Source organism: Mustelus asterias, unplaced genomic scaffold, assembly GCF_964213995.1.
Source record: "Mustelus asterias unplaced genomic scaffold, sMusAst1.hap1.1 HAP1_SCAFFOLD_382, whole genome shotgun sequence".
NCBI classification, from domain to species: domain Eukaryota; kingdom Metazoa; phylum Chordata; class Chondrichthyes; order Carcharhiniformes; family Triakidae; genus Mustelus; species Mustelus asterias.
The window spans coordinates 401,535-419,670 of record NW_027590338.1 but is presented as its reverse complement, the minus strand read 5'-3'; the positions used below and the strand labels follow the sequence as shown (position 1 = coordinate 419,670).

Genomic DNA, 18,136 nt, shown 5'->3' with positions numbered 1-18,136 from the left:
CTCTGAACCTTTTGTATGCTTTCCTTTTCTTTTTGACTAGATTCAGCGCAGCTTTCATGCACCACGGTTCCCGTAACCTACCAAAACCTCCCTGTCTCATCGGAACGTTGTCATGCAGAACTCCAGACAAACATTCCCTGAAAATCAGCCACCTTACTTCGGTACTTTTCCTCGAGAATACCTCCTTCCAATTTACGCCTCTAATCTCCTGCCTGATAGCTTCATATTTCCCCTTACTCCAGATAAACACTTTCCTAGCTTGCCTGATCCTATCTCTTACCATTGCTAGCATAAAGGAGATAGAGTTATGATCACTATCCCCAAGATGCTCCCCCACTGAGAGATCCGACACCTGTCCAGGCTCATTAGCCAGTACCAGATCGAGTACAGCCTCTCCTCTTGTAGGATTATCCACATGCTGTGTCAGGAAACCCTCCTGAACACACCTAACAAACTCCTCCCCATCCAAACCCCTTACCTGAGGGATATTCCAATCGATGTTTGGGAAATTAAAGTCTCCCATCACGACAACCCTGTTATTATTACATCTCTCCAGGATCTGTTTCCCTATCTGCTCCTCAACATCCCTGTTACTATTGGGCGGCCTGTAGAAAACACCCAGCAAAGTTATCGACCCCTTCCCGCTCCGAACTTCCACCCACAGAGACTCCGTAGACAATCCATCCATGGCTTCCACCTTCTCTACAGCTGTGACACTATCCCTGATCATATTCAGTATGAGAGGCTGCATCCCTGAATACTTACATGAAGCGGTGACACGGCTTTTGTACTCGTTGGAGTTTAGAAGGTTGAGGAGGAACTTATTGAAACTTACAGGATACTGCGAGGCCTGGACAGAGTGGACGTGGAGAGGATGTTTCCACGAGTAGGAAAAACTAGAACCAGAGGGCACAACCTCAGACTAAAGGGACGATCCTTTAAAACAGATGAGGAGGAATTTCTTCAGCCAGAGAGTGGTGAATCTGTGGAACTCTTTGTAGCAGAAGGCTGTGGAGGCCAGATCATTGAGTGTCTTTAAGACGGAGATAGATATGTTCTTGATAAATAAGCGGATTGGGGTTGTGGGGAAAAGGTAGGAGAATGAGGATGAGAAAAATATCAGCCATGATTGAATGGTGGAGCAGACTCAATGGGCTGAGTGGCCTAATTTTGCTCTGATGTCTTATAGTCTTTTCGTTACACTTCAGCCCCAGGCTCCTCATGTTTACATAGAAACATACATAGAAAATAGAACTAGAAGTAGGCCATTCAGCCCTTTGAGCATTCCCTGTCATTCATTATGGTCATGGCTTGTTGTGGTGGGAGATTTTAATTTCCCCTATATTGACTGGGACTCACTTAGTGCTAGGGGCGTGGATGGGGCAGAGTTTGTAAGGAGCATCCAGGAGGGCTTCCTGAAACAGTATGTGGGAAGGGGCCATACTGGACCTGGTATTGGGGAATGAGCCCGGCCAGGTGGTCGATGTTTCAGTAAGGAAGCAGTTCAGGAACAGTGACCACAATTCAGAAAGCTTTAAGGTACTGATGGATAAAGATAAGTGTAGTCCTCAAGGTGCTAAATTGGGGGAAGGCAAATTACAACAATATCAGCAGAAACTGAAGAATGTAGATTGGGGGCAGATGTTTGAGGGCAAATCAACATCTGGCATGTGGGAGGCTTTCAAGTGTAAGTTGATAGGGATTCAGGACCGGCACATTCCTGTAAGGATGAAGGATAAGTATGGCAAGGTTTGGGAACCTTGGATAACAAGAGATATTGTGAGCCTTGTCAAAGAGAAAAAAGAAGCATTTGTCAAGGCTAGGAGGCTGGGAACACACAAAGCAAGTGTGGAATACAAGGGAAGTAGAAAGAAACTTAAGCAAGGAGTCAGGAGGGTTAAAAGGGGTCACGAAAAATCATAGGCCAGCAGGATTAAGGAAAATCCCAAGGCTTTTTATACATATATAAAGAGCAAGAGGGTAGCCAGGGAGAGGGTTGGCCCACTCAAGGAGAGGGGAGGGAATCTATGCATAGAGCCAAAGGAAATGGGTGAGTACTTTACATCAGTATTCACCAAAGAGAAGGACTTGGTGGATGATGAGTCTGGGAAAGGATGTGTAGATAGTGTGAGTTATGTTGAGATCAAAAAGGAGGAGGTAATGGGGTTCTTGAGAAACATTAAGGTAGACAAGTCCCGAGGGCCTGATGGGATATACCCCGGAATACTGAGAGAGGCGAGGAAGGAAATTGCTGGGGCCTTGAGAGAAATCTTTGTATCCTCACTGGCTACAGGGGAGGTCCCAGAGGATTGGAGAATAGCCAATGTTGTTCCTTTGTTTAAGAAGGGTAGCAAGAATAATCCGGGTAATTACAGGCCAGTGAGCCATACATCAGTGGTAGGGAAATTATTGGAGAGGATTCTTCGAGACTGGATTTACTCCCACTTGGAAATAAGTGGACCTATAAGTGAGAGGCAACATGGTTTTGTGAAGGGGAGGTCGTGTCTCACTAACTTGATCGAGTTTTTCGAGGAAGTGACAAAGATGATTGATGAGGGTAGGGCAGTGGATGTTGTCTGCATGGACTTCAGTAAGGCCTTTGACAAGATCCCTCATGGCAGACTGGTGCAGAAGGTGAAGTCGCATGGGATCAGAGGTGAGCTGGCAAGGTGGCTACAGAACTGGCTCGGTCATAGAAGACAGAGGGTAGCAGTGGAAGGGTGCATTTCTGAATGGAGGGCTGTGACAAGTGGTGTTCCTCAGGGATCAGTGCTGGGACCTTTGCTGTTTGTAATATATATAAATGATTTGGAGGAAAACGTAACTGGTTTGATTCGTAAGTTTGCGGATGACACAAAGGTTTGTGGATTTGCTGATAGCGATGAGGACCATCAGAGGATACAGCAGGATATAGATTGGTTGGAGACTTGGGCGGAGAAATACCAGGTGGAGTTTAATCCGGACAAATGTGAGGTCATGCATTTTGGAAGGTCTAATACAGATAGGAAATATATAGTAAATGGCAGAACCCTTAATGGAGGGATCTGGGTGTACAGGTACACAGGTCATTGAAAGTGGCAATGCAGGTGGAGAAGGTAGTCAAGAAGGCATACTGCATGCTTGCCTTCATCAGCCAGGGCATTGAGTTTAAAAATTGGTAAGTCATGTTGCAGTTTTATAGAACCTTAGTTGGACCGCACTTGGCATATAGTGTTCAATTCTGGTCGCCACACTCCCAGAAGGATGTGGAGGCTTTGAAGAGGGTACAGAAAAGATTTACCAGAATGTTGCTTGGCATGGAGGGCATTAGCTATGAGGAGAGGTTGGAGAATTTTGGTTTGTCCTCACTGGAACGACAGAGGTTGAGGGGCGACCTGATAGAAGTCTACAAGATTATGAGGGGCATGGACAGAGTGGATAGTCAGAAGCTTTTTCCCAGGGTGGAAGAGTCAATTACTAGGGGGCACAGGTTTAAGGTGCAAGAGGCAATGTTTAAAGGAGATGCACTTGGCACGTTTTTGACACAGAGGGTGGTGGGTGCCTGAAACTCGCTGTCGGGGGAGGTCGTGGAAGCAGATACGATAGTGACTTTTAAGGGGCGTCTGGACAAATACATGAAATGGGAATAGAGGGATACGGTCCCCGGAAAGGTAGGAGGTTTTAGTTAAGTCGGGCAGCATGGTCGGTGCAGGCTTGGAGGGCCGAAGGGTCTGTTCCTGTGCTGTAATTTTCTTTGTCCTTTGTATCGGGGTGCACTGGGTCACTGTCAGGTCGGGGTCTTCTTTCGGAGGATCTCGAGACCTGCAAGTAAATTTAAAAGAGCAGTGTTAGTGATTGTTCGGCTGTGAGAATTTATTTTTAGGAGTGAGGCGACTGTGGAAGGTTGTGCTTGGAGCCTGCAGGAGGTTGCAGCTCTCCGACTCAGAGGAGTTGGGAGGAGAGAGGCTTCCAGCCACAGGGATGTCGGTCTGGTCGTTGGGGACCAACAGAGTGAAGTCGCGGCTCCCGCGGCATTTTCCTGGGCTCTAGGAGTCCTCCGAATGTCGGCCCAGGCGTCTGGGGCATTTTCCTGGTCTCTGGAAGCCGCTGTGGAGGAATCCCCGGATCTGGGGCTGCAGCGCCGGCTGCTGCTGCTGCTCACATGGGCAGCTGCTCCGGGGCAATTCCACGTCAGTCAAATCGGGTGTCTCCAGGGTCCGAAGAATCACCAAATCTGTAAGAATTTGAATGAAAGCATTGTTAGAGACTTTAAAAGAGTTAGAATGAAGTTTCAGAAGCATAGAACAAGAGTAAAAGAATTAGAAGTTATGCTGGGCACAGCTTGCAAGAAGTCGCCTCACTCTGGCGCCATCTTGGAACCGAGGGTACAATTTAGTGTGGTGAACCATCGTTGGTTCCCACTAGATAGTACTGAGCTAGGGTCTGGCCAGTACTACAAGTATGTATATATGTTGCTGTTGGGGTTAGGGTTGGGTTGTTCTACTTGTTGCTGTTGGGGTTAGGGTTGGGCTGTTACACTTGTATTATAGTTATTATGGTACATCCCAGTCGGGCTCCGCCTCCTGGGAGAGGTAAAAAGATCACTGCTCTGTCTGGGACCCCTCAGTCTGGGATCGTGTACTATACATAGTAGCTTCATTGTAACAGTAAATAAAAGCCTTTATTTCCTGAGCATCTCAAGCCTCGTGTGTGATAACGCGCATCAATTTTATTTACTGTTAAGTAAACTCTCGTCGTAAAAAAAAAGAAAACGATACAGAGAGTATGGAGCAGATGTTAAAACCTGAACGTCTTACACTGGATCCACGTGCGGCAGGCGCCTCTAACACCTTCGACCACTGGTTGAAATGTTTTGAGGACTACCTGGCAGCCTCCGCAGCGGTCACCACAGACGAAGACAGACTCCGGGTCCTCCATGCGAGGGTAAGCGACACCGTATACCTCGCGATCCGTGCGGCCACCGACTACACAAGGGCCCTCGAGCTTCTTAAGAAGCGTTACATTAAACCGCCAAAGGAAATGCATGCTCGATACCTCTTAGCCACTCGACAACGGCAGCCCGGCGAAACGATGGAAGAATACGCGAACGAGCTCCTACAGCTAGCCAGGGGCTGTAACTGCAAAGCAGTGTCGGCAGACCAGAATATGAACAACCTCGCTCGAGATGCGTTTGTGGCGGGAATCGGATCATCTTATATCCGACTCAGACTGCTGGAGCAAGGTAATCTTGACCTCACTAAGTCAATAGAACGAGCGGATACGTTGGAGACGGCCTCCAAAAGCCTAGTATTGTATCCTGAAGACCACGTGAAGACAACGTGGCAGGAGCAGTTGCTGATCCCTCCTCGTCCCTCGGGTTCGAAAAGCTGCGTGATGGTGTGCCCACACTCGGGCCTGACGACGGCAGCAGCTCCGGGCGGCCCGCGGTGTTACTTCTGTGGGGGAGCGAAGCATACTCTGCAACGGTGTCCCGCTAAAGCTGTGTTGTGCTCCACCTGCGGTAAGAAGGAGCACTATTCGCAAGTATGCCGGTCTAAACTTACTTCTAGGAACAGCAGTGCGGCCTGTGGCTCCCCGGAGCCCGGTTCTTCGTTGAGGGTTTCGTCCACGTGCGAGGCCAGGACGACGCCATTACAGTCGACGGAGTCGGAGATGCGTGACCACCAGGGGTCGCTGATTTTGGCGCCATCACCCACATGCGACCTATGGGAGCGGCCATGTTGGTCGGCACCGACCGCAAACAACCAACAGGGGTCATCTTCGTCTATCTCAGCTGCCTGCAGTGGCGCTCACGAACCAACGGTGGCGTCGATCATCCTGGACCAGGCCAAGCCGCACAGACTTGACAAGTCTATGATGGACATTCAGGTAAACAACCACTTGATTTATTGTCTGTTTGACAGCGGGAGCACTGAGAGCTTTATTCACCCAGACGCTGTGAAGCGGTGTGGCCTCCAGATCCAACCTGTCAAACAGACAATTTCCATGGCATCAAGGTCCCGGTCTGTCACCGTGCTAGGGAGTTGCGTGGTAAATTTAACGGTGCAAGGCACGGTTTACGAGCGCTTCAAGCTCCTGGTGTTGCCGTACCTTTGCGCGCCAATACTCCTCGGACTAAATTTCATGGTCCACTTGAAGAGTGTAACCCTACAGTACGGTGGGCCACTCCCTCCGCTTTCAGTGGGAGAACAGCAGCTTCCAAATTGCCCAACACCCCGCCTGTAGCCTCTCATTCATTCAGTCATCTGACCTGCTGAAACACCAGCGAGTTCACACTGGGGGGAGGCCATTTATCTGCTCTGAGTGTGGGAAGGGATTCACTACCTCATCGATCCTGCTGACACACCAGCGAGTTCACACAGAAAAGAAACCTTTTAAATGTCCAAACTGTGAGAAATGCTACAAAACCTCTGAGAAACTGATGTCCCATCAACGTGTTCACACTGACGAGAGACCTTTCAGATGCTCTCACTGTGGGACTGGGTTCAGACAATCAACTCAACTAACTGCACACCAGCGAGTTCACACTGACGAGAGACCTTTTAAATGCCCAGACTGTGAGAAGCGCTATAAACGTTCTGGGGAACTGACGCGACATCAACGTGTTCACACTGATTCAGGTGCTCTCACTGTGGAACTGGTGCAATCTTGTGCGATCTTCTCAACTCTCTGTACACCAACGAATTCACACTGGGGAGAGACCATTCACCTGCTCTGAGTGTGGGGAGGAATGTACGACTTCATCCCACCTGCTGAGACTCCAGTGAGTTCACAAGTAACCACAGTGATTGGATGTTGCTGTTACTCACATTCAGGATTGAACCATCTTCATTAGGGTCCGTTTACACTGGTAATAAACCCCAGCCACTTTAGGGGCTAATATTCTCACTAAAAGTCAAATAAATCAGCTTTGCGTCAAACTCACACACTGTGTTGACTCTTTTTAATATCTCAAACATAATAACAGGTAACACATACATGGCCACTCTTCTCACTGTGAATCCTTTGATCTTTTCCAGGCTGTGTAACTGGTTAAAGCTCTTTCCACAGTCAGTTCACTGGAATACTCTCACTCGAGTGTATGTGTCTCAGTGATTTTCCAGTCACACTGATGTTTAAACAGTTTGAAGGAACAGACAAACATTTTCCATTCCAGTTTCAGATGCCGATGGTATTCAGATCCTAAATAATTTGGTGACTCTGTCAGATCCTAACGTCATGTTTGTTGAGATTTGTGTCTGTAAATTCTCCCCTTCTAATAGACTGTGAAAGAAATTCACAAAAATCATTGCTGTCAGTACAGGATAAAAACTCAGAACAGACAATTCTAGTTTCTGTGGAACATTCTTTCCTCTCATTCTTGAAAATTTGTAAATCTCCATCCCAGATTTACAAGGATGTAGGAGATTTACAAGGATGTTGCCTGGATTGGGGGGCATGCCTTATGAGGATAGGTTGAGGGAGCTTGGTCTCTTCTCCCTGGAGAGACGAAGGATGAGAGGTGACCTGATAGAGGTTTACAAGATGTTGAGGGGTCTGGATAGGGTGGACTCTCAGAGGCTATTTCCAAGGGCTGAAATGGTTGCTACGAGAGGACACAGGTTTAAGGTGCTGGGGGGTAGGTACAGGGGGGATGTCAGGGGTAAGTTTTTCACTCAGAGGGTGGTGGGTGAGTGGAATCGGCTGACGTCGGTGGTGGTGGAGGCAAACTCGTTGGGGTCTTTTAAGAGACTTCTGGATGAGTACATGGGATTTAATGGGATTGAGGGCTATAGATAGGCCTAGAGGTGGGGATGTGATCGGCGCAACTTGTGGGCCGAAGGGCCTGTTTGTGCTGTGGCTTTCTATGTTCTATGTTCTATGTTCTAAACACTCTCCCTCCATTCTCACTTTGCTCGACCTGAAATAGACATTGTCCTGAGGGTGCTGATTCATCCTAATCGACAGATCCGTGCTGACTGTTTCATGTACAGGACACATATTCCTGAAATCTTCACACAGGCTTGTGTCTAAGCAGATAAAAAAATTGCATATTTAGTGAACTAAAAATGTAAGCAATATTCAGCACTCTATTACATGATTAGAGATACAGATGGGTGCGGAAGAACTTGACTTAGGGAGCAAGCAATCATGTTCTGGAACTCACTGACGATGAGAGTGGTGGAAGTGGAGACGACCAGTGATTTCAAAATGAAATTGGTCGGGCACTTGAAGGAATTAAACGTACTGGGGAACAGGGATATCGAGGAAAAATGGCACTGAGTGGATTCCCCGACAGAGACTTGGCACGGACTCAAGCTGCTGAATTGATTTATCTTGTGCTCTGATGACTCTTTGACTGGAAAATATACAGAGTAGTTACAATACTATTCTGGAATTAAACAACATCAACTGTAATACAAATCCATAAATAACATACCTAATATGCACCATATAGTAAGAAGTCTCACAACACCAGGTTAAAGTCCAACAGGTTTATTTGGAATCACAAGCTTTCAGAGCGCTGCCCCTTCATCAGGTGAGAAGGAGCAGTGCTCTGAAAGCTCGTGATTCCAAATAAACCCGTTGGACTTTAACCAGGTGTTGTGAGACTTCTTACTGTGCCCACCCCAGTCCAACACCGGCATCTCCACATATGCACCATATACAAAAACCAGACATATCAATGTTGTTACGATCCTCATGGTCACCTTATAATAAACAAATTCCCACAAATCCCATTGGAATAAACTAAAAGACAATGTTTCATTTATTTAAATTTTTACTTTAAAAATTAACCTAAAACTAACATCACTGAATCATGCATTAAGAAACAGTATTTGAATAGACAGGATAAATTACACTTTAAAAAGCTCAGACAATAAAAACAGGTTCCACAAAATCACAGTTTCCCCCTCAGTATATTGGCTCTAATTCCAGTTCCAGAGAATTTCTCTGTCTCTGTATTTCCCAGGGGGAGAAAGAAAGTGTTTTCCTCACAGATGTTGTCCAGAGGATGAAGTTTGAGTCTGTGTGAAGTTTGAGTCTGTGGTGAAGTTGGAGACTGTGTGAAGTTTGAGTCTGTGTGTGAAGTTGGAGACTGTGTGAAGTTTGAGTCTGTGTGTGAAGTTGGAGACTGTGTGTGAAGTTTGAGTCTGTGTGTGAAGTTTGAGTCTGTGGTGAAGTTTGAGTCTGTGTGTGAAGTTTGAGTCTGTGGTGAAGTTTGAGTCTGTGGTGAAGTTTGAGTCTGTGTGTGAAGTTTGAGTCTGTGGTGAAGTTTGAGTCTGTGGTGAAGTTTGAGTCTGTGTGTGAAGTTTGAGTCTGTGTGTGAAGTTTGAGTCTGTGTGTGAAGTTTGAGTCTGTGGTGAAGTTTGAGTCTGTGGTGAAGTTTGAGTCTGTGGTGAAGTTTGAGTCTGTGTGTGAAGTTTGAGTCTGTGGTGAAGTTTGAGTCTGTGTGTGAAGTTTGAGTCTGTGGTGAAGTTTGAGTCTGTGGTGAAGCTACAAACAGAAGCTGTTCTGTTTCAAATCAAACTGCGGGACTTGGAAGAAAATGATGGGAAGAGATTTTGCAAAGTCCCCTCCCCCACTCCCTCAGCTGGCAGCCCAGCACGCAGGCGCAGAGAGCGCTGCTGAGTTGAGCTGTCCGGAGCAGGCGCAGAGAGCGCTGCTGAGCCCAGCTGTCCGGAGCAGGCGCAGAGAGCGCTGCTGAGCCCAGCTGTCCGGAGCAGGCGCAGTGCGGCTGCCGCCAGCGGTCCGCTCTCGATCTCTTTTTGAAGCCGCAGGAGAGAGAGGGGGGAGGGGGAGATCACCGAGCGGCTTCTCGCTCTGGCCGGAGCCGCCAGCCGGTTGCCTGGAAACCGTGGCTGGAGGAGGTGCAGGGGGTGGGGAACAATGGGTGGGGGCGGGGCTCCCGGGTCCGCGAGCCGGGCCTGCGCCATGGAACCCCGACACGTCACTGCGGAGCCGAGTAATTCCTATTGGCTGATTCAGGCAGCGCTCCATTGTGACGTCTCAATGCGGAAGTTGGCCACTGAGCTTCAGATTAAAGCTTCCACTTCGATTTGAAAAGACTTCGGCCATCAGTGAGTGGAAAAGCAGCAACACACTGCCACACCCGAGTGAGAGTGTTCCAGTGCACTGACTACAGAGCTTTAGTAAGAAGTTTAACAACACTAGGTTAAAGTCCAACAGGTTTATTTGGTAGCAAAAGCCACTGTGTTTACCCCAGTCCAACGCCGGCATCTCCACATAAAGAGCTTTAACCAGTTACACAGCCTGAATAAATATCACATCATTCACAGCAGGGAGAGACGCTACCCGTGTTGTGTGTGTGGACAAGGCTTCAACTGATTGGCCACCCAATGGAGAGGGAAGGACACCTGCACCATGGAGAAACCATGGAAATGTGCAGACTGTGGAAAGAGATACAGAGCCCCCTCTCTGCTGGATGCTCATCGGCGCAGCCACACTGGGGAGAGGCCATTCATCTGCTCTCAGTGTGGGGAGGGATTCGCTCTGTTGCCCAGCCTGCAGTCACACAAGCGAGTTCACACCGGAGAGAGACCGTTCACCTGCTCTCAGTGTGGAAAGGGATTCACTGTGTTATCCACTTTGCAGAGACACCAGCGAATTCACACTGGGGAGAGGCCGTTCACCTGCTCTCGGTGTAGGAAGGGATTCAACCAGTTATCCAATCTATGGACACACATGCGAATTCATACTGGGGAGAGGCCATTCATCTGCTCTCGTTGTGGGAAGAGATTCACTCGGTCATCCGACCTGCGGACACATCAGCGAGTTCACACCGGGGAGAGGCCATTCACCTGCTCTCAGTGTGGGAAGGGTTTCACTCGGTCATCCGACCTGCGGACACACCAGCGAGTTCACACTGGGGAGAGGCCATTCACCTGCTCTCAGTGTGGGAAGGGTTTCACTCGGTCATCCGACCTGCGGACACATCAGCGAGTTCACACCGGGGAGAGGCCATTCACCTGCTCTCAGTGTGGGAAGAGATTCACTCGGTCATCCGAGCTGCGGACACACCAGCGAGTTCACACTGGGGAGAGACCATTTACCTGCTCTCAGTGTGGGAAGGGTTTCAGTCAGTTATCCACCCAGCAGAGACACCAGCAAATTCACATGGGGAGAGCCCATTCACCTGCTCTCAGTGTGGGAAGGAATTCACTCAGTCATCCCACCTGTTGAGAGACATCAGTGAATTTATACTGGGGAGAAACTGTCCACCTGCTCAGTGTATAAAAAGTGTTCAGAATTTCATCACAGCTGCTGAGGCACCAACAAGTTCACAGGGGTTGGATTCTGCTGTTATTGTTTCTGCTCTCAATTACATCCAGGACTGCATTTTGTTCATTCTCACAGTTGGTCAATGGGGAGGGTCGGAGGGTTTCTTTCTGCTGGACTGGCCGGTCTCACAACTTTCCCTCCAGTGGGCTGATGCTCTTTGAGTCTTGTTGCGAATACCTGGTTTCAAATTTCACAAGGATCACAGAGTGACAGTGTGTTAGGAAGTTCAGAGATATTTAGTCAGCATTTCTGTTTGAAACTCCCCCAGATGCCCATCCAATTTCCTTTGTAATTGTTTATTGTCTCCATTTCCTCCACCCTCCTAGGCAGCGAGTTCCAGGTCATTACCATTCGCTGCATCAAAATATTCTTCCTCAGATCCCTCCCTACATCTCTGACCTGAAACTTTAAATCTGTGTCCCCCTCGTCCATGTCCCATCAGCTAATGGGAACAGCTTTTCTTTGTCCACCTTATCTGCACATGTCAGAATCTTGTCCACCTCTATCAAATCTCCCCTCAACCTCCTTTGCTCCAAGAGGACCAACCCCAGCCTGACATTAACAATAAAGAACAAACTAACAGAATATGTTAAGACCTGAAACCAAATGGGAATGTTTAATTCCTGTTTTAAAGATATTGTGAATATCTTGTCCTGGACAATAAAGGAATTGGAATAACTCACCTTGGGTGTGGTTGAATGGAATATGTCAATCTGGTATCCACCTACAGTCCAGTGAAAGTCTGGAATGTGTAGCTGGAAATCCCTCCCTAACAGCACTGTGGGTGTACCTACACCTCAGGCATTATAACAGTTCAAGAAGGCAGTGTTGGGGTTGACCATGGCCGAGGCAGCTACATACAGCCACATATTCTGTTATAATTGAAGGACTGCAGATTGAATGTGAGGCATTATGGGACTGGACTATCTTGACCACATTCCTGTGACTGCTCAGTTTCTGCAATCACAGACCATTAAAGCTGCTTAGTAGGGCCCCAACAGAGGAGCTGGTGAGAATATTTACTCAGAATGACTTAGAATTAAACTGGGGCGGCATGTGGCACAGTGGTTAGCACTGCTGCCTCACAGCGCCAGGGACCCGAGTTCAATTCCCAGCTTGGGCCACTGCCTGTGTGGAGTTTGCACATTCTCCCCATGTCTGTGTAGGTTTCCTCCGGGTGCTCCGGTTTCCTTCCACACTCCAAAGAAGTGCAGGTTAGGTGGATTGGCCATGCTAAATTGCCCCTTCGTGTCAGGGGGACTAGCTGGGGTAAATGCATGGGGTAATGGGGATAGGGTCGGTGGGATTGTGGTTGGTGCATACTTGATGGGCCGAATGGCCTCCTACTGCACTGTAGAGATTCTATGAGATTATTGCAGGACCGACTGGTGTTCAGCAGCTGAGATCCTGGAATCTGTGAAAAAGGGGTCTGACTAATGAACAAACGGGGGTAGGAAGCTGACTAAGAGGTGAAGAAGCGTTTTCAGGCATGTTTAAATTATTTTATCATAAATTTGTGATAAGAACTGTGAGGGACTTGTGACCCATTAGTCAGTGAAGTGACGGTATACTCCAAGTAGCACTGGACTGAAAAGCAGACCTCTGAGAGTAGATTCTAATGGTTATAATCCTACCCAAGCATGGCCAGCGAAAAATCAGAGCTCAAGTGGGGACCGGACAGGTCTCTTCCTGCCATTTGGAAACTAAGAACAAGAAACTTATCGATTAAACTGATTAGAGAATAGAGCCAATCTTTCGAGTCTGGATGACACTTCATAAGAGCTCTTATAAAGGGACATCCAGACTTGAAACATTGACTCTATTCTCTCTCCACAGATACTGTCAGACCTGCGGAGATTTTCCAGCATTTTCTGTTTTCTTTCAGATTCCAGTATCCGCAGTATTTCACTTTTATGATAAAATGATTAGTTCTGATTGGAATCCCCACGACCCTCCCGCAAAACAGAGGGAGTGGTGGCAAAAGGAGAAAAAGGATAAGGATGATAAAGTCTGGGTTCTGATTCTCGAGCTGATGTAGAGTAAACAGAATGAGTGAATCAGTTTATAAAGAACAAAAGTTACCATCCCTATCAAAAACTGATCAAATTAAGTAGGTTGAGGAATAGAACAAAAAAATTAATGGATGAAATTTAAAATGATTTGTTTTGTTTTAAACTTGTGTAAAGTGATGTAATTGTGTGCCAAGTTTTTGCTGCTCACTCCCCACCCCTTTAGGTTCTGTAGAAAAGTTAACTCTTTCAGCAGACAGTTAATTTGTTTTTAAATCGCCCGGAAACTCGTGTCTATTTTAGTTTATAATTGAAGATTTATGGGAATGGGCTAAGATGGTCTTTTTAACATTTTTAAAGTATAAAAAAGTGGTCTTGAGAAGGCAATTTGGTTGAGAAAGGTGGAGGGAGAGATGTTTACAGAGCGGTGTTGAGAGCTGTTGGTTTTACAAGTTATCCATGTTTTTGGAGCGGTCATTTCATGTCCTGGTCTGAGAGGGATGGAGAGAAGTCTGTTCAATTGTTAATGTTAAACTTTCTCTATTCACTGTTAATCAACACTCTGTTTTTTTATCTTTCTAACTTCCAACATAAACATTCTGTACTTTCTAACGAGATTAGTTCCTCGCCTTCATTCCCTGTGACTGGAACGGGAAATTGCTCAGTGTCTGTGTGTTTGAAAGTCTAGTGATTGTCAAATCATTTTTTGTTATCAGAGAAGTTTGAATCTCGGCCTAACTTCGAAAATGTGTCGACTGCCATCAAACAGTGTTCAGTGTTGAAATCAGCGAGATCCGAATGACTATTCGAAGTTGAGATCAAGCCAATCCTCCGATCACCTCCCCTCACCCCCTTCCACTGAACGAACTGCCCGACATAATATAGTGTGAGGGAAACATGTGAAACACAGTGTTGAGCAACTTGTGAACTTACCAGTTAAAAGAGCTGCTGCTGTGAGGAATAAATATAGGGTAACGGGAGACATGTTTGCCGAGAGCTCGCAGTGGATGTGACCAGAACGGGTTGAAGCTGAAATTGTTTTCGTCAAGAGTTGGGAAGAAGTTGAGTCATATCCGGGCCCCTATTGATTGGTTCATTGCCGCCAACCTCATCATATGACATCCAATTGGCTTCAAATAATAAAATTCAGTCTCACCAATTCCAATTCAGAATTCTCGGAAGAAGATATTTGGTGAGGTATGTAAATCAACAAGCCCCAAAATGTTCTCAATGACCCCATTCCAAACCTGATTGAACAGAATCTGATGTGGAGATACCGGCGTTGGACTGGGGTGAACAAAGTAAGAAGTCTCACAACACCAGGTTAAAGTCCAACAGGTTTATTTGGTAGCAAACACCATAAGCTTTCGGAGACCTGCTCCTTCGTCAGATGGAGTGGAAATGTGCTCTCAAACACTGCAAACAGACACAACATCAAGTTACAGAATACTGATTAGAATGCGAATCCCTACAGCCAGCCAGGTCTTAAAGATGCAGACAATGCAGATGCAGAAATAGGCAGAGCCCCCAGGATGGGTAATTAGCAGTAAAAAAAAATTAGCAGACAAGTCCCTCCACCCACATTGTCTCCATCTTTAAGACCTGGTTGGCTGTAGGGATTCGCATTCTAATCAGTATTCTGTAACTTGATTTTGTGTCTCTGTGCACTGTTTGAGAGCACATTTCCACTCCATCTGACGAAGGAGCAGCGCTCCGAAAGCTTATGGTGTTTGCTACCAAATAAACCCATTGGACTTTAACCTGGTGTTGTGAGACTTCTTACTGTGAACAGAATCTGCCAGCAGAGGGCACCAAATCCCTGCATACTCATTAGAAGGTCACGTGGGTCCAACACCGAAGCCAAAAGGGATGAGTTCCTGAGTGAGGTCACAATGGGGCTGGTCCCTGCATTGTGTCTCAATCATCCCATTCCCATTCACTGAGATACTCAGTCAGACAGACTGGCGGCGCTATGTGACAGTAAGTGAAGAATTATGTTCATTAACACAGTTTAGCAGATTGACGACAATAGATTGTAATCTGATTTAATATAGTTCACGGTATATATGTATATAATATATATATCATAGAAATCATAGAAACCCTACAGTACAGAAAGAGGCCATTCGGCCCATCGAGTCTGCACCGACCACAATCCCACCCAGGCCCTACCCCCATATCCCTACATATTTACCCGCTAATCCCTCTAACCTATGCATCCCAGGACACTAAGGGGCAATTTTAGCACGGCCAATCAACCTAACCCGCACATCATTGGACAGTGGGAGGAAACCGGAGCACCCGGAGGAAACCCACGCAGACACGAGGAGAATGTGCAAACTCCACACAGACAGTGACCCAAGCCGGGAATCGAACCCAGGTCCCTGGAGCTGTGAAGCAGCAGTGCTAACCACTGTGCTACCGTGCCGCCCATGTATATATATATGGACAGGTTGTAAAATGGAAACTTACGCACACATACAGATATATCGTTCCTCTTTAACCTTGGACTCTTATTTATCTACTTTTACAGGCGGAATATGTGCAGTAACTCAGTCTCTGGTGCCGTTAACTGTGCAAGAAGAAGGTTTAGCGCAGTTAGATTGTGAATAATCAGATCAACTATGCAATTGCATCAGCAGAAATAGGCAGAGCACCCAGGATGGGTAATTAGCACTAAAAAAAATTAGCACTGGGAAAGGGAAAATCTCAGCAACATTTGTGATGGCTGTTGACGAGTCTGGTTCCTCAGTATAGGCGGCATGAGCGCGGAGGATGGAACGGCCGATTACTATGCTGTGAGGCACAGCGTCAGGAAAAGCACATAAACCTCAGCGCATTCGGTCAAATGTTTTTGGGGCCTTTACCTGAGACATTAGTTTCTTTCTAGCTTTACAGAGTCAGGTTTTTATATCAAACGTTTGGATTGCTGTCCCTGCCCTTGTTGAAATCAATGGGGAGCCTGTCTGGGAAATCAGAATTCATAACTGTACCCCAAGTGATATCAGCTCAGTAAATAACTTGGAACATAGTGTGCCGGCCGAGGTGGAGAATACCGACAGGCGTGCAGTAATGCCGCTCATTATGGGCTGTTCATCCTGCCAGTTAACTGAAAAGGATCCCAAGGCAGTGAGTCTGTGTCACTGGGTTCTATATCAAAAACAAAATGTATAAAAGTCTGGGATTGAATTTAACCAATGAAGTGAAAAATGGTCCTTTAGAAAGCAAATCACCGAACAGCACAACCAGGACATCAGAAAGGTCCTTGGACAGCAACTGTGCCTGGTGTAGATTCGGACAGGCAATAACTCACATCTAACAGTATGTTGTTCCTTCTCGTCTGAAGTTAAATAAGGAACGCAGATCAGGAATATATTTCACTTACTGGGAGACTGGAGAAAGTTTTCCAGGGACAGCTTTATATAAATGCCCAGTTCTCTGATGAAGCACAGGCTACAAACATGCCAGGACTGTTCTTCTGCCGGTTTTTGTACGACCGATATTGATCTTCACTGCACAGAAATAGGTGGCGGTGTCTGTGATCTTGGCGTCGCTAACATTTAGAACGTTTCGAGTCCAGATGACCCTTCGTTAAATTGTTGTTGTGAGCTGCATTATTTGTGAGAATGAGAGTGACGGAGTGGGATTGATCCACAGCCAGTGTCACCAGTTTGAGGACAGGAGGGGAGAGAACCTAGAGAGAAGACTAGAAACTGAATCGAGCAATGAGCAGAGAGGGAGAAGTGTGTGTGGGCACAGAATTGTTTGCTCTGAATTTATGTCCTGTACTTACACTGATAACTTCTGTAAACTCCTTTTGCAGGGAGTTCGAGGGAGAGAATTTCCAGATGGGAAAGTCAGAACAAACATCATATCAAAATCTGACAGTCACTTGATTCATCAGGACCTGAATATCATCAACCTCTGAATGTGGAAGGAGAAATGTTTGTCTGTTCTGTCTGTGGGGAAAGATTTTAAACATCAGTGTAACTGGAAAAGCACCGAGACACACATACACCCGAGTGAGAGTGTTCCAGTGAACTGACTGTGGAAAGAACTTTAACCATTAAACAGCCTGAAAAAACATCATACCATTCAGTGTGGAGAAATGTACAGGTGTTCTGTGTGAGGCTCCAACTGATCATCCAACCTGGAGAGACAAATGAATAATTGAATCGCGGAGAAAGCGTGGACATATGGTGACTGTGGGATGGGATTAATTTTCCCTTTTGAACTGGGACATGATCAATGCAGTCACACTGGGGAGGGACCTTTCACCTTCTCCATGTGTGGAGATGGATTTACTCAGTTATCCAGTCTGTCGACACACCAGCCAGTTCATACCCAGGAGAGGCTGTTCAGATGCTCCATGTGTGGGAAGGAATTTGCTGACTCATGTGACCTCCTGGCTCATGAGCAAGTTCACACTGAGGAGAGCGCATTCACCAGGCCTGTGTGTGGCAACAAATTCACTCAGTCATCCCAGGTCACTGAACATCAACATGTACACAGTGATCAGAGACTTTTTAAATGTTCTGACTGTGAGAAGAGCTTTAAAAGCAAGAAGTATCTGCAAATACACCAGCGACTTCACACTGGGGAGAAACTGTTCATCTTGTGTGTGAGTGGGAAGAGATTTGTTCAGTCATTTGACTTGCTAATTCACCAGCGACATCACATTGGGGTGAGGCCATTCACTTGCTGTGTGTGTGAAAAGGGATTCACTCAACCACACCAGCGAGTTCACACTGAGGAGAGGCCATTTATTTGCTGTGTGTGTGGGAAGGGATTCACTCAGACATCCCACCTTGTGACACACCAGCAGGTTCACACTGGGAACAGAC

At 46.7% G+C, this 18,136-nt stretch overlaps 1 protein-coding gene across 1 annotated transcript; it reads left to right on the top strand.

Moving 5' to 3' along the window:
* The first annotated feature begins 6,730 nt into the window (after positions 1 to 6,730).
* On the top strand, positions 6,731 to 11,184 carry LOC144486538 (uncharacterized). The gene is made up of 2 exons (XM_078204587.1): positions 6,731 to 6,763; positions 10,477 to 11,184. Exons 1-2 carry the CDS (start codon positions 6,731 to 6,733, stop codon positions 11,182 to 11,184), a joined length of 741 nt encoding a protein of 246 aa, XP_078060713.1.
* The last annotated feature ends 6,952 nt before the right edge of the window (positions 11,185 to 18,136 follow it).